This window comes from Balaenoptera ricei, chromosome 4 (assembly GCF_028023285.1).
Source record: "Balaenoptera ricei isolate mBalRic1 chromosome 4, mBalRic1.hap2, whole genome shotgun sequence".
Taxonomy (NCBI): domain Eukaryota; kingdom Metazoa; phylum Chordata; class Mammalia; order Artiodactyla; family Balaenopteridae; genus Balaenoptera; species Balaenoptera ricei.
Window position 1 is genome coordinate 103242446 of NC_082642.1, and position 21023 is coordinate 103263468.

General features: G+C 41.7%; 2 protein-coding genes across 2 annotated transcripts in view; one reads left to right on the plus strand and one right to left on the minus strand.

Annotated features, from left to right (window-relative positions):
• Window positions 1-21023, minus strand: part of CD96 (CD96 molecule) — a 69461-nt gene that overhangs the window by 31059 nt on the left and 17379 nt on the right. The window contains exons 5-6 of the mRNA XM_059922170.1: window positions 13628-13835; window positions 9766-9821 (exon numbers count right to left, since the gene is read on the minus strand). Coding sequence (XP_059778153.1) covers window positions 9766-9821; window positions 13628-13835 — 264 coding nt within the window. The remainder of the gene's footprint in view (window positions 1-9765; window positions 9822-13627; window positions 13836-21023) is intronic.
• ZBED2 (zinc finger BED-type containing 2) lies at window positions 3769-4372 on the plus strand. The gene is given in 2 exon segments (XM_059922169.1): window positions 3769-4124; window positions 4126-4372. Coding segments are annotated over 2 exon segments (603 nt in total).

The window sequence follows — 21023 nt, forward strand, 5'->3', positions numbered from 1 at the left end:
TGCAAAATTATAATCCCATTTTTAGTTGTTTTCTCATCCAGAGATATGTGTGTTTTACATATGATCAGCCTTAGTTCTTAGTTCTCAAATATTTTTCATTGATGAACATGAATATTGATGAATATGCTAGTTAACTAGTAAAGAACAATTAACTATATTTAATGCTTGGTGTGCCAATTTCCCCACAGGATAGTGATGCCCAAAGAGTCTGGCCTTGAGCAGAACTGAGAAACCAAACCTCAGGATACTAAGCCCCATCTTTCTGGTGAGATCCCACTAAGGAGCAGTTGAACATCCCTCAGAACATCACATCATGGCAAAAACCCCAAGGATATCATGAGACTTTCAGAGGAGGTCATCTGTTGTATCCAAAATGGTAGTAGCAAACACTGCAGCCCCAGCTTTCCTACCCATTCAGCACTTGCCAGTGGGATGCAGGCACGTGACAGGAATGCAGCTCCATGGAATTATGTCTGTTTCTGTCTTAAAAGTAAAACCAGGTCCCCTGAAATACATTCTTATTAAGTAAAGGAAAGATAATTCAATTTATTTAATCCAATAAAGTGCCAAAGATTGATATTTATCTCCAGGTCGTCCATGTAAGAGTTATAGGAAAAAAATGTTTTTTAAAAGTTGTAAAGGTTTGTATTAATGCCCATACCTTTAACCCCTCTCATGATCCATTTTCTCCATTCTCATTCAACCCACCAAAAGATGAGGATATGGTCATATCAGGAACAAGTAAGGGTTCCATTATTTCATAAAGGCAACTGGCTCACTGAAGAAATTTCTTGTCAACTTAATAAAAATATCAAAAAGATTTAACTCTTGTAGATTCTCTGAATTCAGATTTCATGGAATGATTCAGATTTCATATATTCTATACCAGCTCCAGACAGTGTTCCAAGATTTTGTTTAGGGATATGGTTCTTGTCCCAAAACTCCTTTAGTCTCCAAAATTGAAAAGCTTCAGACTAAACTAGTTCAAATTGAAGTCGAACATATAATGAAATGTCAAGCACATATGGTTTTGCTGAGCAAGCAGAGCTGTATTTCTTTGGGAACTTCCAAACAATTAAGAAGAAAAACATACTAAATTTGGGGAAAAAATGAAGTAAATATGAACCAGAGTTTACGTACACATACATATAAGCACACACGAGCACACACGTGCACGCGCACACACACACACCCCTTACTCTGCTGAGAAGTCAAAATCATTCACTCACTCAGTGTGTCCGTTGCATTCATGAAACAAGCAAATTATTGGTTTCTCCAGCACATTATTCTAAGTACCTATGGAATAAGTGAGCAGTAGCACAAAGAATTCTGCAGTAAGTGCCAAAAAGTATTTGGAGAGTTCTGTGGGAGTACAGAGAAGGATGAAATCTGGGAATAACTTAGAGGGTACAATTATATTCTGTGGACAGGCAAGAGTTGGGCCTGGATCCTACAGGTGAAAAGTAGTGGGGAATTCACAAAGATGGGCAGATGGAACGGTTCATGGGCTTGGGAGTGAGGTGGGGATGTTGTCCTGGAAGGAGAGGTTGGAGCAGGATAAAACTGATGAGTCAGGAAAAATGAATCCAAATCTGGCTGTAAGACTGATCATTCCCTTATTTCCACAGATGAAATACTGAAATGGTGACCATTTGTAAATCCCATATTCAGTTTGCTTAAGTTTGGACAGAACCTTTTCCAAAGGACTTCTCACAGAATCAGTTTGAAAATAGCTATTTAGTCTAGAAAGAGAAAACCTAAAAAAAGAAAAAAAGAAAAGAGTTTCCCTATTTGTTTACCAATTCTTCATTTCTATTTGGGGTCTCTCCATACCCCACACATTTATTTTTCACTTGAAATTTGACTTTCAGTCTCTACATGTTTTCTACTCTACCATTTCTATATTTTCTTCTATAACTCAAAATTTTTTTCTCCCATGGACACCTCCTTTAAAATGTGCCTGTCTCCTCTTAGTAGGTTTTCCTTCCTAAATCTATCTATCTATCTATCATCTATCTATCTATCTGAAATACATATTTTTTGCTTAAGTTGATTATCCCTTTATTTCATTCCAATTGAGAGTGGAAGCCAACATATTTCAGCTTTTCCAATTCTAGTTACATAACATAATAAAAAGCAACCCCAAATCTGCTATATTCCTCTAAATCGGGGGGGAAGTCCTTTCACTTAATCTTCCCCTTTCTGCAAGTTCTCTGGCTTTTCTACTGACTGTATTTACAACATCAATAGTTTCCAACCGAAAATGGAGACTCATGGTCTGACAATTGGACAAAATATTTAAAACCACAAATGTCTTTGAGGCATGTGGTTTCTCTGCCCATACGTCACCCATTCCCCCTCTTAAATCTCCTTCTTTGCTTGACAGGCCAGATGATCTAGTCTTCTGGAAGCAGAACTTGTAGGTGCTTGACTTACTGTTTTACTACACGATATTTGCCAGGGACAACTTTCTTCAGTGGTGGAGGGGGGCGGAGAAAAGTTTTGCATTTATTGCAGAAAAACCCTATAGGCAGGGACACACCCACTTGGAAACCAGGCTTCCCTGGAAGTGGGAGGGAACAGGAACTGGAGGTGCCCTCCTCCCAGGGATAGGAGTCAGCTAACAGCCTTCCAAGGCGGCAGGAGTGCTCACCCTGCACCAGAGCCATCAGAGACCAGCCCAGAGCCTTGCTTGCCTATAAGTACCCACTTGCGGCTGGGAGGTGCTTCCTGACTGTTCAAAGTTGCAAAGCTTGACGAACAGGCTCTCCATCACTTAAGAAATGACCCAAGAAAGGAGAGAGAAGTCAGGCTGTTTTTAACATGTACTATAATTTTCCCTTGGTTTATTTATTCTTAAAATGAGGTACATCTCAAAAGAAGCCAAACATCTGGAGTAAGCTGCTGTCAGGAAGTTCTCATCAGCTGTTGGCTTTGCAGGTGATGGTGCCTGGGAAGGTGGAGCATGGTGAGCTGCTTGCCCAGGACACCGAGGCGCGACCAGGTCTGCGGAGATTCACTCCACCTCTCTCTCCTTCGGGCATGCCGGCTCCTCCCGCTGAGAACAGCTAAGCCTGCTGTGTGGAGTTCCTAGAATCCCAGCCCCAGAGGGACCTCCCTAGGGACAAGCTAACCTCACACTGAGGACTTTATTTCCCAGACCCTGGCAGACTTTGTAGCCTCCGGACAGCCTGTTGCATCCGTTCTGAGGAAACGCGAGTCTCCAGACATCAGCATCTGTCTATGCGCGCTTCTACCCACGCTGAGGGAGACTCAGTGAGGCCCCAGCCCTGGGGCTCCTGAACAGCCTGAACCCCAAGGCTGCTCCTCCTGCTTCCAGAAGGCATTGGATCGATCTCCAGGAGCGCAGCAACAGCGGAAGCAGCCAGGAGGAGAATCAAGAGAAAAACCTAAAATTTTCAATATTCAAAAACACCTGTGTTGCTGGTTGATGTAGAGAACACTGAGATCACTAAAGAGCTTTGTATTTGTTGCACGAATTTGTTTTGTCTTCTGGGCCAGCCAAGGAGGGATCAGTATGTATCCAGGTCATGGAGGGAATGTACAGGAGGGCCTCCGAGGCCATTTTGCTAGGCTCTGACTCACCCCTACTCTCCAGTGAAGCAGAAAGAAGGAAACATCACACCACCCAGGTGTGGCCAGCCTTTGACCATTACTGCAAATCCCCAAGAGTCACCACAGTCCCTTCCCAGGTACACTTTTAGCCTTAGAGACTTTTGGAAAGGAAAGCTGTAAAGAAGAGACACGATGAGGCAGGAAGAGGAGGAAGAGGAGGGAACCAGGATAAAGGCAAAAGGGTACTTAGAAGTGAAGGAGGAGGAGGAGATCAGTGAGACGGGAGAACTGGTTGGCCGTTTTGCGGGTGCCATGCCCACCCTGATGCCCCACAACAGGGGGACTTGGTTTTCCGAGGCCTGGGAGTAGTTCCACCTGGCCCCTGCCGGTGCTGGACACCACCCCAACCCATACGCCACCTGCCGCCTGTGTGGCAGGCAGGTGGGCCGTGGCCCTGGGGTTAACGTGGGCACCACAGCCCTGTGGAAGCATCTGAAAAGCATGCACAGAGAGGAGCTGGAGAAGAGTGGCTATGGTCAGGCTGGGCAGTGCCAGGCTTCAAGGGCCACAGCTCCCCACAGGCATTGGGGGCGACTGGGCCAGGATCCTGGAGCAGGCCAGCCAAAGAGAAAAGGAGGTACTTAGGAGGGAGAGGGCAGTGGAAAGGAGAGAGCGAGCCCTGGCCGAGGTGGAAAGGGCCATCCTGGAGATGAGGCGGAAGGTGAGGGCTGAGAAGAAGGCCTGCCAGAGGGAGGAAGACCAGCCCGCAGTAGTTCATCCCTTCCATTTTGTTTAAACGGGGCTTGGGGGATTCTATCCTGAAAGCACTGACTTTAGACCCATAGCAAAGAAGGCCATTTTAGTTCCAGCTCTAATATATAGCAAAGTGGCTTAGTGGGATTTTGTCTTTAAGAGAAAGAGAGCATAGTATGGGTTAATCTCAGCAGGTCTGAATTGGCCAAATGCTTGTCTATAAGGTTCCTTAGAGCTGTATTCACCAAAACTTTAAAATATACTAACTAAAGAGAAATGTCGGTTGGCCACCATGGGTCTGTGGGTTATTTGGGGGCAGAATGTACCAGCCTGTCAGCACTGATGAGTGAAAATAATGGGATTTATGCCTAGCACTTGGTTTTGGTGGAACTGAAGGTTTTGATGGAACTGAAGGTTTTGATGGTTGAGGCTGGTTGGGTGGCTGGAATATGCCTATGTGACCAGCTCACTCTTGAGACCCCACCATGAACAGAGATTAGGCTTCCTGGGAGAGAGGTGTTTGCACACATGCTGGTGTCGATTTGAGAACTGGATACAAAGCTTGTTCTGTGGGACCCAGCAGTGGAAGGACAAAGAAACCTGAGCCTGGGATCTTCAGACCCTTCTGATGCATATCCTTCTCCCATTATTGCCGTGCTTATATTAAAGCTGTTTCATCAATATAGCCTGTCTGAATCCTGTCTTTCTCACAATCTAACACATAAGTAATTAATGCATAATTAGCACAGAGAAAATTAAAGACTTTTCAACTCACTTGAATTAAACATTAAGAATAGAGGATATACATTAAAGCATAATTTGATTTCATTTTAAGCTCTGTTAAAGGAGGAGTATATGAGGAAGAGATGAAAGAACCTCAAAAAGAAAAAGAAAAAGGTGGAGAGATTGGGGTATATTAGGAGAAATAAAGAACAGAGGCAGAAAATCGAAAAAGAAACAGGGATAGAGAAGAAATGTGAAGATAAGAGAGACAGTTCCGAGGGAGGGAGTTGCAAGAGGGGAGAGATATGGGAACATATGTATATGTATAACTGATTCACTTTGTTATAAAGCAGAAACTAACACACCATTGTAAAGCAATTATACTTCAATAAAGATGTTTAAAAAAAAAAAAAAAGAGAGACAGTTCCCTAGAGAAAATTCACCATGGAAAGGTAGGAGACCCTGACTGTCTGAGAGAGTGAAGAACAGAGAACATGTTCTTAGCTTCTGAGGTCAACTTTAATGAGTTAAGTAGCTTTTGTTTTGTCCCCGCATAACACGCAGACCACTCATTCACTTGAGCAGTAGGTTTCAGATTATATTCCTCTTTAAGGTACTAACTGCATGCCAACGCCTTGTTCTCCGATTTTTTAAGAGCTGTTCATCTTTAAATATTTAGAGATGCTTTGAGAAAAGGGATCCAGCAGTCCATATGGAGAGGAAAATTCCCTGGGCTGCTGAGGATATGCTTAAAATATTAACTCAGGAGTAGAATAAAATCAAACTAGAAACTACTCTGGCCCTTGTGCTGGAGCTGACTTGTTTCGGATGATTCCTGTAGAACCTATTATTTATTTATTTTTAAAACTGCGTTGGGAGTGGGGAAGGGGGCATGGTGAGAGCAGGGGAAGACAAGAGGAGACAAAGCCAGCATTTCATCTTGTAGACAGCCATGTCCCTAAAGCAGACAAGATCCTGGTATAATAATGGTGTCTTGCCTCGTTTGGTCCCCACCCATGTGGCTCCTTTTTACTGCTGTTCTTAGACATGTCAGCAGCTCTAACAGTCAGATCTGTCTTCCCTGTGAGCTGTTTGTGAAAAGACACAAGTCCAAACACCAGGCTAGTGAAAAACCCAGGCTGCATTGCAGTCCTGTAATCTCCTTTTTTCTAGAAACCTGTCTGATATTAAAGCTTTCACTTCCATTATGGTTTCCCCCCAGTGGTGTGGTGCTCCTTTTAGGACCCTTTCCATCTGTGGTGAAAGCTCAGGGGCTCAGGGGCTCACCGCTGCAAATGATGATGGCGGCTGGGAGTCACACGGCTGGAGATCTGGACTCAAGAGTCTTAATGTGCCACAAAAGATGCTATGAGGGGAAAAAAAAAGGCTGCGATATCTAATCTTAAACACACACACACAACACACACACGCACACACACACACAGGAAATGGAGCTTAAGAAGGTCAAGGAATCCACAAAAACTCAGGCTTTGCAAAACCAAAATTAAATAAACAGAAACAATCAAATTCTGTAAATAGCTACTGGAGCTTTCCTGCTAAACGCTGATGTTTTGCTTTTAGTTTACAGTGTCTTTTTTCCATGGGTCTTATTATTTTAACCTCTCTTCCTTTTTAGGCATTTTAATCCCACCTGCTTTTGTTTCCTACATTTCACAAGAGGTAACTTTGTTTTTTGTTTGTTTTTTTAGTTTTTTCCCTAAATTTTGTAAAACATAATAGAGAGTGACAAGGACAGGACCCATGGAGATGATCGAGTAAAAGCACAGGCAGGAAAAAGAGATACATGTGGCTCGTGGAAAGACTGCCCTATTGAGTAAACTAGAGTTTTCGTGTATCTCTCCTGTGCTTTCTTTTGCTGCATCATCAGAGTAAGGTATAGAGGGCCAGGGGCTGCAGCCGAGGGACTCTTCAGCCCAGCATCTTTTGCTCTAGAGCAAAAAGGTGCTATATGGGGGCCCTGAAGTTTACGTTAAAGACTCTTTCTTTCCATGGCGCTGTGGAGGTGAGGCTGTGTGCCATGCTGGAGCCCTGACAAAGCCGAGCCCTTGGAAACACGCAAGAACACGACATCCATAGGGGTGACACTCTCCGTGGACATCCCTAGCATGTCTAAGCCTGAAAGGCATCATTGATAGAATAATTTGGGGGCTTTTCTATTCTACAGGAAAGCTACATTAACCATAAGCTTTGTAATTTTAACTAGTACCACTGGAAGACACAGTTCACAGCTGACCAAACCCCTACTGTTCTAACACTTAGGGCTGCTGGTGCAGTGAACATGTAGCACCTAGTAAGTATCAATACATGCATGTTGACTTGGTTAATTTTTAAGAGATGAAGGGAGGAGGGTAGGAAATTACCATTACTGAGCACTAATGGTTGCCAGATAGTAGATACTTTGCATACAGGTCTCTCATTTGGTCCTTATGTCACCATTGTGAGGTTGGGATCGTTGTCCTTGTTCATTGATGAGGAATCTAATCTAATCTAATCTGGTCCAAGGCCCAGAGTTAATAGTGAAGGAGGAGAATTCAGACCCAGGTTTATCAGATTCCACAACCTATCTTGTTGTGTTTTTTCATTAACCCCCGCTGTCTCTGAGAATCAATCACATAGCAGATTTATGAATATTCATGCAGAGGAAGGAATAAGTAAAAGAGAGTGAGTGAGTGATAAATAGTGGGAAGGGAAGAAACATTTCTGAGACATCCACTCTGTGCTACATACTCCATTACTGTGCAAAAATCTAATGCACCTAAGAACCCTGTGTAATATTTATTATGATCCCAGTTTTGGAGATGAGTTAGTTGGGACTCATAGAGCTTAACTACTAGATGAGGCTATGTTGCTAGTAAGTGGTTGAATTGGGATTTGACCTTAGTTCTATTTGCCCCTGAAGCATGATCTCCTTCCGTTATGCCATCCTGCCTGGGTACGGGCATGCTAAATTCTCATCCCACCTCTGCCCTTCATTAGTGGCTCAGCCAGTGGTTTAGACTCTCCAGGCCCCAATTTCTCATCTGTGAAATAACAGATGTTCTACCTATTTCAGAGGCTTACTGGGAGCATCACATGATAAAAGCATGTGAAAGGGCTTTGAAGAGTTAATAAGTTATTAAAAATATAATTGGGATTATAAAAATATCAGAGTGAGGAATTACCAATGTTTGGCAAGGTCTTAAAAGATCCAAAGACAAGCTGTGCCCTGTAGCTGGTTATGTGGAGGTGGTGATTCCACAACAACTAATTCCAACTAATTCCCCAGGAAGGAAAGTTCTCTGGTTTTTCTAGTCAGTGCCCAGGGAAGCATGGGTACAGAAGAGAAAATCTCATGACACATAAGACAAAGTCTTTTTCTTTTTAAACTGGAATTCTTGGATCCAACCTTGTGGTTCTATATCTGGATTGAGTCCATGTTACCTATAAACATTGGCCCAAGAACCTACAAAAAAATCCTGGTAAGAAACAAAACACCTACCAAACATTATATCATTAGATTATTTATTTTACTTAAACTATTGAAATGCAGTCCACTAATAAACTTGAAAATTAATTGTGGCAGAACACAAAAATGGAAACCTTTCCTATGTACTTGGGACTATAATAACAATTAATCTAAGAGACTAATTCATAAAATCAAAAGACTTGGATAATACACTCATCTAAAACCATACCACAGAGCCTGAGCTATGATTTGTATGCAGCTGTCAAATTACATGACTGATGTTCAGTGAAAACATGACAAGAAATCATAAGTTATTTAATGTTCTTGGGGCTAGAAGAAACTGGAATATAATTTTCTCTCATCCCATGTAACAGGAAATGTTTGAGAATTAAGGAGAATATTTATTTTACTTGGGATTTTGAAAAGTTTCAACGAAGTCATAATGCCACAAGACAGCTGGTCAACACACATTAGTAGTAATAACAACAAAATGCTTATTGAGCACTTAATATATACCAAACAATATACCAAGAATTTTTCATGCATTATTTCATTTAATTCCTAAAAACAACAACAACGTGCTGATACTCTCCTTACCCCCTTCATATAGATGGGAAAACTGACTACAAAGGTGTGAAGTAATTAGTTCAAGGTCACAGCCAGCAAGAGGAAGAGCTGGGAAATAAGCCCAGATCCCAGAGACTAGAGGCTGGGAACTACCTACAAGAATTTGAAGTCCGAGGGCCCCATTCTAATTTCGTTTTTCTCCTGCCCTTCTTTGTACTGCCTAAGAAATAGCCAGGGTTCTGAATGAGTTCAGAAGGGTATATTACCTCTTGTCACTTAAAAATAACAACACTAGGAAAGCTGGCATAGGAAATGAATTAGAACAAATTAAACGTCAAAGGATGAGCAAAAACCCCATTCTTACAACAGGATTCGCACTTCTTTCTGCCCTACTTTTCCTTCACTATCTACTTCAATATTTATTAAACAGAAATTTAAACAATTGAGACAATTTTTCCAGGAAATTTAAGGACTAAGGATCACAAGATCACATGTTCTGAGAGCCCTAAGTCAGAAAATGAGGATCCCCATTTGGGTTCTAGAGTCAACTCAGCTTTCCTTCATTCCCACCAGAAATTAATTGGAATAAGGTCCTTTGAGAAACATTCTGAGCAACGATGCAAACTGACACACCTTGGCATATTATGCTGTAGATTTTCAAAAGCTTTAACGTGACTCACCTCTCCGAAGACACCCATGGAATTATTTTCCACAATCGTGGGGATTTCTGGCTTAGCTTAAAGGCAAATAAAACACAGTTAGTTAGTGGCCCTGAATGATACCCTACCTGGTCACTAGTGTGTGTGTGTGTGTGTGTGTGTGTGTGTGTGTGTGTGTGTGTGTAAAAAATACATAACTCATCAGATATTTATTAAACTCCCACTGTGTGCCAGCAGTATACTAGATGCCTAGGAAACAAAGGTGAAGAAATCATATTCATCATCTTCGAGAAATTTACATTTTCATGGAAAATACAGATACATAAACTAGAAATTATAATTGATAGAACTGATATAAGTACTGCTATTAAGGACATGTGGGATCTGAAGAAAGCTTTTAAGAGAAGTTTCTAACCCAACCTTGGGGAATAAGAGGAGGCTTTGGGAAGAGGCCGCATCTGATATCTGAAAGATGCTTTTGAGTGAGTCAGGTGAAAGGAGGAATGTGGGGGAGAGGAGGGGCAGGCAGCGGGCAGACGGAAGAGAGGAATGTTCTATGTGTCTAAAGGCCTAGAAATAAAGCACAAGTTACAGGTCCCTGAAGGGGCAGGAAGAACACGTGGTTCTTATTTCATTGTTTGGTACTAGAAAAGATCAGGGGCTATTTCAGTGATTTTGTTGTTCCGCTAAATTGTAAGTGCCTTGGAGCCAGAATGCTTTATTCATCTCTCCATCTCTAGCACTTAACAGTGCCCAGCATAAGACAGACATTGAGGCCATCATGTTGAACTGAAGTGACTTCAAGTAAGTTCTTTTTTTTAAAATTTTTATTTATTTTTATTTATTTATTTATTTTTTTGGCTGCGTTGAGTCTTCATTGCTGTGCGCTGGCTTTCTCCAGTTGCCGCGAGCGGGGGCTACTCTTCGTTGCGGTGCACGGGCTTCTCATTGCGGTGGTTTCTCTTGTTGCGGAGCACGGGCTCTAGGCATGCAGGCTTCAGTAGTTGTGGCACGCGGGCTTCAGTAGTTGTGGCACATGGGCTCAGCAGTTGTGGCATGTGGGCTCAGTAGCTGTGGCTCGCGGGCTCTAGGGCACAGGGTCAGCAGTTGTGGCGCATGGGCTTAGTTGCTCTGCAGCATGTGGGATCTTCCCAGACCGGGGATTGAACCCGTGTCCCCTGCATTGGCAGGCGGGTTCTTAAACACTGAGCCATCAGGGAAATCCCTCAAGTAAGTTCTTGAGTATAGCAGACAAAGCCCTCTATGAACCAGTGGAAAAAATATTAAGACCCTTGTCACAGATGCCATCAGTGTCTGCTACATCCACTCAGCCTCTGCTTACTGAAGGCCTCTTGCTGGACATATGTATGACCCTCTCCTGAAGATTTACTGAGGTTATGGAAACACACTCAGTCCACAAGTAGAGCAGACTGGAAGTCCCAGAGGGTTAATGGTGACAACAGGTGGGGAGTTGGTGGATAATACCCCAGCTTCCTCGCCTTTGTTTGGGATAACTCTGATGTGTATTCTCCCAGGGTTTCCCAGTGGGAATGAGCTCTAAGCCCATAGTGCTAACTGGTTTGATCATGTACATTTTATTATCTTCCTTCCCTTCCTTGACATATTTTCCCACTCCTATGTTTCCTAGGACTACCTCTCAAATAAATTAATTTAATTCAAATCCTTGTCTCAAAGTTTTCTTTCAGGGGAACCCAAACCAAGATACAACCTAAAATAGTTATGGGAGGAGGCCTATTTCTGATTTCCTATTAGCAACAAATGTCAGTAGAGTGAAGGACCTGAAAGAAAGAACAATTACTAAAAGTTGCAGAGGCGATTGAGAGAGACAGATTCTTTGGGGGGCTCAGGACAATCACGTTTAGAGCTTAGGAGTGCAGGTGAGCAAACTTGTGATGGCAGGTGACTCCCCACTAAGGAAAGGAAAGTCAAAGGAGACTAGTGAGAGGGATGCAGGAAGTAGCAGAGGGGAAGCTTCTGATCCCTGGTCTGCCAGAGAATGAAGGTGTTCTGGAAGAAGAAATAAACTGGACTTAGGGCTTATAGAATGGCTCAGTGATATATTTGAGTATTTATTTCAAGGTTTTCATGTTTCTGTTTTTGGTTTATTCTATTTGGGGAATCACCCAGGCACGCAGAGTGGGTCCTGAATACGATATGTGTGTACCTCTGCCAGGATCACTATGATATACACTCGGGTGACACCCCCAAATAGATTAAAGACTGTCCAAACACAACACAGCTGGCCCATTTGCTAAAGGAGAAAACCAAGAAGCAGGAAAAATCTAATCCTATGAACAAATAGGCAGAGTTTCATATTTTTAAGCATCCACTGAAAGGAGTTCAAAGAAGAAGAAAACAGAAATATAGAGACAGAGAGGTGTAGAGACAGGGTGATAAGGATGAGATGTAAAAGAGTAAAAAGCATTCCAGACCAAGATGACGGTATTTTAATGCAGCAAAGAGATACAGGACATGGTTTAAATGTTGACAAGGCAATTAGATGGAGTTAACGGTACAAAAACTCTTGGTCAAATGGGACACAGTTTGCCTAACACAGAATTATTTTTTTTCACACCCCGGATGGCTGCCTCCATCGATTTGCCAATAGTCAGGCCAGATGAGTCAGCTTCATGTTTGTGCTAAGACAGTCATACCCCATGAGTGAGCGAATGGTGATGTCAACACAAGAGATGAACAGCCTTTCCAACTCATCACAGGGCATCGTCTAGGCTCCATAAGGAACCTGATCATCAAGGGCAATTGATTATTTCCTAGCCCATCCCTGAGGAGAGATGGAGAAAGAGGGAGGGAAGGAACGAGAAAGGGAGGGAGGGCAGGAGGAAGAGAGTGAGAGCTGGAGAAAGACATATAGGAGAAGCTATAAGCAAGTGACTTCAAACTTTGGCTGTAGCTCTTCCCACCTTTATGAACTAAAGGGTTTGCATTTCCTTCAAAATACTGAATTGTGTGACCTTTAATAATAATCAATAAGATTCTAAGTAAAAACAAAGATTTTTCACTTGTCCTATCATTCGGACAACTGAGGAAAAAAATCTACCAGCCCATGCTCTTAGGTTTTGTGAATTATTTTCTCTTTGTTTACCTCATTTTCAAAAACAATTAATTACTCCTCCGCATCACTGTTTTTCTCTTTGCCTTCATTCAAAAATGATGTTTTAAAAAACACAGTTCTTGGTCACAAAAATGAAAAATATCCAAAGCCAAGGGTTTCTGTTTATGAATGTTTCCTTGCATCACTGAGCAAAATAGAATTTTCACATTTCCCTTAAATTCATACCCTGCAGAGTCTCTGCAATTTGTTTGAGGCCACAGTGGATATTTCAGCTAAGCTCCACTCTCCTGCGAATGCAGGGTCAGAGGGCCATCCCAGCAGGTTCTTTTGCTGGAGAAGCTGGACAGTCTCTCACCCCAGCTGGCCTTGGTAGGGGCGCGAGGACTCCTGCAGAGTTTCTGTGGAGCTGTGTTTATCATCTTGCTTTTCTCACACTGGCCTTATTCCACTCTGCTCCAGAAAGCAACTAAGGCAATTAGACAACTAAGCAATTCGACCTAGTTATAATTAAAGAGACTTCCAGTATTCTCAGGAAACATTAAAATTGCACATAAGGTAGTGGTCACCAGGAAATTGACCGATCTATGGCAACTGAACCATCATTCTTTAGCTTCCGACCCTCGTCCCCACCCCTAACACGAATGACAAGTGTCAAGGCAAACAGAACTCCAGAATAGTGCCCCTTGTGCGGCTGCTCTCCCGCTAACAGGGTGCTTCCTCTTTAGTGGAGAGAAAGCAGGAGACAGTGACAGGAGGATGGCAGGGAGTCCAGAGAACAGAAACTCTCACCAAAAACCCTGACCGTGGTGGAGCGCCGGAAGATTTTGCCAGACCTGACTACAACCTGGCAAGAGAACTTCCGGCCACCACTCTGGATGTGGACTGGAGAGAGGTACAGGCTGCACTCTGTACCTGGCTTGACTCTGTCTTCAAATAACGTGGAATTGCTGATGGGGTGATATTGGGTGAGCAGTGTTTCCTGAGTTCCATTATCCTCCTGATGAGACAAAAATGGTTACCAGCTTTGAGCACTCAGTTGTGCCAGCTCTGGACTAGGTGTTCCACATGCAGTAATTCACTTGTATCTTGTAACAATAGGGATGATGAATGAAGAATTCAAATTAAGAGATACTGAGTATGTTACTAGAGAAAGTATCGTTACACTTAACTTTCAGTTATAAATTAGTGTCACTCTCTCCTAACACAAATAGAAACTTGCTGCTCTTCTAAAACTTGCCTTTCATAACCTTCCATAAGTTGCATATTGGGGGTGGGATTTGGGGGGTGGGGTACAGCCCTGGGAGCTAATGTCAGATCATAATTCTCATTTCAAGTTCTGAAATCTTACTGCTAAGATGTGCTCAGGAGGCTGTATCAGTTTTACTTATTAAATCTTCACTGAACTGGATGATTACACTCGTCCTCGCTTCCCAGCATTCCAGCATTCCTTTAGGAAAGGTCTCATTTTAGCTCCCTTTGGAGCCAGGACTAGAATGAGGTAAAGAGAGTCTCCTAGGATGCAAAATTTAAGGAAGCACTCACTCTCAGGATCTTGTAAGTGCAGGGTGGGCACCTGAGAGTGAGCGCCTCCTTAAATTTTGTGTCCTTGGTATCTCCTTACCTCCTTACCTCAGCCTAGTTGCTGTCCTTCTGGTCTTATTTCTGTGATTGTGACCTTTAAAAAGGACACATAAGGAATAGGCTGTAAATGTTAATCTGAATTTGGAGATCAGAGTTTAACTGGAGTAGTTGATTGCTCTAGTCCATATCCTTTTTGTGGGTCTATGAAAAAAAGCCTTCATTATTCTTGCCTTAGCCTGAATCTCATGGACAAGGTCCCGGAGATGTCACAGTGTTGGGCAGGGTCAGTAAATGTGCTAAGGGCCTAGTGAGGACGGGACTCTTAAGGGGCATAAGCAGAGAGGAAGGGCTATGTCCTTATACTCCTTCAGTATAGCTCAATATTTTCAACTGAGTTGCTTTGAACACATTCTGATGCACAAGCTTCTTCTCCGGAGGTTCTAATGGAGTTGTTCTGGGATCAGTTTCATCCCAGGGCACTTTTTTTTAAAAGGTCCTCAGAGGACCGGGGGCTGAGAACCACTGGTCTAACTCCAAACAACAGATGAATCATTATGCATAGGGGTCGGGGAAAATGGAAGGAACTGAAAAGGAGAAGGGTGAACAGGAATGCATTGGATGGGGAAGAAGTCATGAAATAATGAAAACAAAGGTCTGTGACTTGGAATCTCTAGTTTAAAAAATGAGACAGATTCAGGGTAGAAGAAAGGGAAGCCAGGTGAGGGAGAGAATTCAAGTATGAGCTGGGAGCACAGCAAGAAGTGGAAAATAGGAAGCAGACTTCTTAGATAGTTTATATAGGTATTTCCAGAATATACTTAGTAGAAACTCTTACACAAGACAATTTTTTAGGTGAACATGGTGAGGATTGGTATCAGCTTTACCTACAGATATACAGGTAGTACTGCCTGCAGAGAATCACAGACTTACTCCTGAAGCAAAGAACATAATGTTATACCCACATAAAGTAGGACTTAAGAGTCTGTGCCGCTGCCTTCCTAACGAGGAAGGATACAGAAAATTAAAGGGAGAGAACTTATGTTCCGGAGACAGGAGCCCCAAAAGGAGCCCTGACAGCAGAAGAAAGAGGAAGGCATTTCACTCAGCGTCTGCTGATCTGGAGGCCAGTAATTAAGGAGGCAGGCTCCCCCTGCAGGTTCTTCAGAACAAGCTACGTTTTACAGCTATTGTTTTATGCACAGGGACTGTTTTTGTGAGAATCTAGGGGTTCAAAATGCGTGATCTTTTAGTAAATGACTCGCCATTTGGAACATTTCCATCTGTCACTCTGTCGTGGAAGAAGGGCAGTCAGAGGCTGAAGTTGGAGATTGGTGAGAAAACTGCTTTTTCCTTTACTGCGTAGCTGGGGGTGACTGGCCAGGGTGGTTTAATTGATAGAGACAAGATATTTAAAAAATTATGCAGAGGGTTTTTTGTTTGTTTATTTTCTGGGTGCTTGACTGTTGTAGAGGAGGGATTTGTTCCTTCGTTGGGAAAGATGGATTCGGTTGCAAAGTGTGCCCTGTAATCTACAACATCAGGACAGCCTGAGAGATTCCAGAGTCTCCAGGTATAAGGGGGCCGAGGCAAGAATCTGCATGTGAGCACCTGCCTTCGTGGAGCGAATGGGAAGAGAGGTGACAAAATGCAGGGAAACAATGAAATGTCTAGAGCTGGGAGAGGGAGAGACAATACTAACATTATACGATGACCACTACTACATTTTTATATTCTTGTTAGTCATAGCTTAAATTTTTTTAGCACCTACTGTGTTTTAGGCACTGTGCCAAGTTCTTTCAGGTCTTACCTTATTTACTCCTTACAGCGATCTGGAATAAACCAAGGTTAGCTAACTTGCTCAAAGGTCACACAAAGAAGGTATTTAAGTCACAGCACCAAAGAAGGGACAAATAAGCCCCTGAGACAGCACGTCTTAATAAAACCAAGCCATCACAAAACAAATAAAATTTTTTTTGTGGACTATCTCGAATGAAAAATGTATAAGAAATTCCAGGAAGCCAGAGGTCTTTGTATAAATTGGAGATTTTAGAGGTGTGGACAATTTGCTGATTGAAAGGAGCCTTTTATGATATATTGATCTACCTTTGGTGATAGGGGTCAGAGAATACACCTCAACTCCTACCTGATAAGAATGATCTTAGGGCACCTGTTCTTCCGGAAACAGACTGGTAGGGGATCTTGCACAGAACCTTTATTCTTGCCTGTTTTTCTTTTCTTCTTTTGATAATTTTAAAAATATTAATAAATATTTCTAAAACTTCATGGGATTTCCAACTTGGTGGACCCCTACAAAACTGAATGAGGAATGTAGACTGAACTAGCTAATGTATATGATACACCTACACGAGTCCTAACACTCAATAGATGTTCAGTTAATACTAAATCACTGTCCTCCGGCCTCAACTGAGTCAGCCTGCTGTGAATTCATGAGTATTTACTCTCTGCTCGACTAAACTGAAGAATTATGGAGAGTCCTAAAAAGAACTCTTTAAAGATTAGTTTTTTTTTTTTTTTTAAATTATTATTTATTTATTTATTTATTTATTTGGCTGTGTTGGGTCTTCGTTTCTGTGCGAGGGCTTCCTCTAGCTGCGGCAAGCGGGGGCCACTCTTCATCGCGGTGCGCGGGCCTCTCACTCTCGCGGCCTCTCTTGTTGCGGAGCACAGGCTCCAGACGCGCAGGCTCAGCAACTGTGGCTCACGGGCCCAGTTGCTCCGCGGCATGTGGGATCTTCCCAGACCAGGGCTCGAACCCGTGTCCCCTGCATTGGCAGGCAGATTCTCAACCACTGCGCCACCAGGGAAGGCCTAAAGATTAGTTTTTAATATGTATTGAGCATACGTACTGTGCTAAGTTATTTAGTACCTCACAACAACACCATGGAGCTGGTACTATAACAATATAATTATAATTATAAAACTATAATTATAAAATAATTGTAAAACTATAATTATATAATTATAATTATAATTATAATTATATTATATAACTTCAATTATCCCCTTTTGTGGATGACAGAACTAAAACTCAGGCTGGGCAATGTATCCAAGGCTGTACAGAATTCTGAGACAAAAGGAAAAATGTGTGTCCCTATATGCACTTATCAAAATATTCTCCCATATTTTGCCTCAGTGGAAAAAATGAATAAACCCTCTACAATTTAACATTTTGAAAAACGACTACATGAAGCCATGCATTGCTCAATCTTTTCTCCTGCCCTTGTCAACCTTCAAACCCGCACCCGTGGCGGGCATGATGCCACGAAGACCCAGGAACCACAGGCTGACTGGAAAATCCTGTTCTTTGAACAGCACAGCACGATCTCAAAACAAACAAAAAACGTTGTGCTTTTATTTTAAAATTCGACATTTTGTTCATCATGGATTTTCCCTAAATTTTGATTTTTAAAAATATTTTATTAAGATATATATCTTGATTACTGATTTCTTGGGGCACCTCCTTAAATTTTGCACCCAAGGTGAGGACCCTACTCACTTCACCCTAATCCTAGCGCCTAGGTCACACAGCTATTAAATGTAGAGCCAGGAAAAAAATAAATGTAGAGCCAGAATTTCAAAACAACAATTTCCCTCGAAAAGCCATGCTATTAATGCCTTTGCTACATACTGCTTCACAAAAGTAGTAGAATGGATAGTCCTTGACTTTTCTGCTGAGAGTCTGTTTGAGGAGAAGAAAAATTCATAAGAAAAACAAATAGAAAATCAGGACCCACAGAAGAAAAATAAATGCATAATAACATACAGGAGTTGGATAAAATAATTAGCATGATGAGGGCTGGGAGGGTTCATATTGACTCATGGAAAACTCCTCCTGAATGTCTCTAAATGACCTGACAAACCCTAAAATAATTTGCAGAGGGGTTCCTATTTTAGTACTAGAATCAGAATTTTCAAAGCAGAAAAGAGACCATGGCACTATTTGATTTAGTGAGGTGACCTCATCTCTGGGTTGCCCTGAGCTCCATGTCAGAGCTGGCAGTGGTGGCCACAGGACAAGTAGGTGCTGAGTGTATAGAGCCCATTCAATAAATTCTGTTAACTGCATCGATTGTTACTTCTTTATCTCCTAACTGCTTCCTATCTTCACTTTGCTCCATTTATTCTCCATCCAGTCAGTGCTGTCAAAGTAGGCTCCTTGCAAAGCTCCCCATGTCCATTTTATAGAAGTCCACAACAATATTTTTCCAATCATCACAATTGGTTGTCAACACTTTGTAGGTTGGCTAACACTTCATTTTTTTTTTTTAACATCTTTATTGGAGTATAATTGCTTCACAATGGTGTGTTAGTTTCTGCTTTATAACAAAGTGAATCAGCTATACATAAACATATATCCCCATATCCCCTCCCTCTTGCATCTCCCTCCCACCCTCCCTATCCCCACCCCTCTAGGTGGTCACAAAGCACTGAGCTGATCTCCCTGTGCTATGCGGCTGCTTCCCACTAGCTACCTATTTTACATCTGGTAGTGTATATATGTCCATGCCACTCTCTCACTTTGTCCCAGCTTACCCTTCCCCCTCCCCGTGTCCTCAAGTCCATTCTCTAGTAGGTCTGCATCTTTATTCCCATCCTGCCCCTAGGTTCTTCATAACCATTTTTTTTTTAGATTCTATATATATGTGTTAGCATACAGTATTTGTTAACACTTCATTTTTGATTATGGTGAAGACAGTTAGGGTCAGTTGCCATCAGGTAGAAGGTGACAGCTTTCTTTTCTGAACAGCTAGGCTTCCCATAGGCATGGAAAACCAATATTGTTGATGGTACCATTTCGATTTTTGTTTACATATAAAACATTACAAATAATAAAGAAGAGAATATTGAAAAGATACATTTATAGATAAAAATTTAAAGAAACATAAGCATCTAGGTTTTAGTTATATACCTTTATCACTAATATTGAACTGTGTGAATCTGGTATGCTTCTCATTTTCTTTTCATGATTTTAAAGAGAAAAGTCATGGGTTTCTCTTTATCCACCAAGTTTGGGAACAAACATTCCCTCATCACCTCCCCCACTCCCACTCCCACTATGTGCTCACAGGTCCCAAGATCTTGGTGTAGTACATGTCTGTTGTTTTTTGGCTTTAATTATCCAGCTCAGACATAACCTAAGAGGCTTTTCCAGGTACATTTAGTCAGAATCAAATTATTTTCCCTCTATGTTGCTAGTTTTTACATTTTTATTAAAGTTGTATTTCATGGTAGGAAACATGTTCAATATAGTTTTGTATCCCTGCAGGACCTAGCACTTAAAACAGATTCACATATGTTTGTTAGACTGAATTGAAATTTATACTGTGGGAAATCAGGATGATAGTTTGGAATGAACACAGAATATTAGACTGTATTTAGAAGCTCCCAGAGTAAGCCCACAGAATTTCCCTGTTGACTGCATGCTTGTGCCCCAGGACATAAACTAGGAAAAATATCATTTGTCCTTTCTCTACCAACTGCATTCCATCTAAATACACACATTCTATGACTTTTTCTCATCATCCAACCATGCACACGGAGCCTCAGCTGACACCGAGGGTTAGCCCTTTGTGTTTACTTAGTTACCTCTCTTCCTAGATAAATGTTGGATACACAATTTGCACCAGATGCCTTTCTACTTCAGTGTAGTCATGATCCTGGAATGTAACATTCCAAAATGCAAAGGATCTGCTCCATGAACACATTTAACGCAGCCTTAGCATGGGATCAGAGACACACAGCAAATAATATTTTTATGATAACTGAGAATCCCAATAATAACCTTTCTCATGAAGGTCATAACTGAATTAATTAGATTTTATAAAATTCCACATACAAGACATGGCTTTTGTTTTCCAGTGACTTAGATTAAACTAATTTTAGTTTGTCAAATTGTTTCCAGGGTTTAATGCAGCACTTGAAGTGGGAGCACTTTGCAGCTCCCCGGAGTTACTGAGTTCAATAAAGCAGGTTTCTACCCCCTGTGCTCATCTTCACCATCTCTACTTTTTAACTTTTTCTAAAAGCCACATTATATCATGTCTGTTAAGAACAATTGGTTATCATTATGATTACTACTGCCAGTTTAACAAGAGACTAAAGCACTAAAAAATGGATTGAGGGGATATTTATGTTCTCTGCAGACCTACAACAGTCATGACATAAAGGACTGTAGTTTATTCCTTAATAATGGGAGATTAGATGATTTCATCTCAGGCTTGCTGAATCCCACAGTGCCAGCAGTATGGAGTACGGATGTAAATTAGAGGAGCAAATAGATTTTGACATTTTAAAAGGGAATGCACAGTTGGAATTTGATCAGCACATTTGCCAATAAAATGTTCCCTTTGAAAAGAAGTTTCTTTCAAAAAGATTCCTCAAGTTGTCTCAATTATGATGCATTCTTTAAACTGAGAGCATGGCTTGAAGTTCCAGTAGAAGTTTAGGACTCACTCTCTCACTGTGTGACCTTAGGTGCAATCTCTCCATCCCTTATTTATCCTAAATGTGTTGGCAGGATTCACAGATAATTTTAGTTTCTTTGAAGAAAACTGTTAAATAGAGGATGTCTTATCAGTTATCT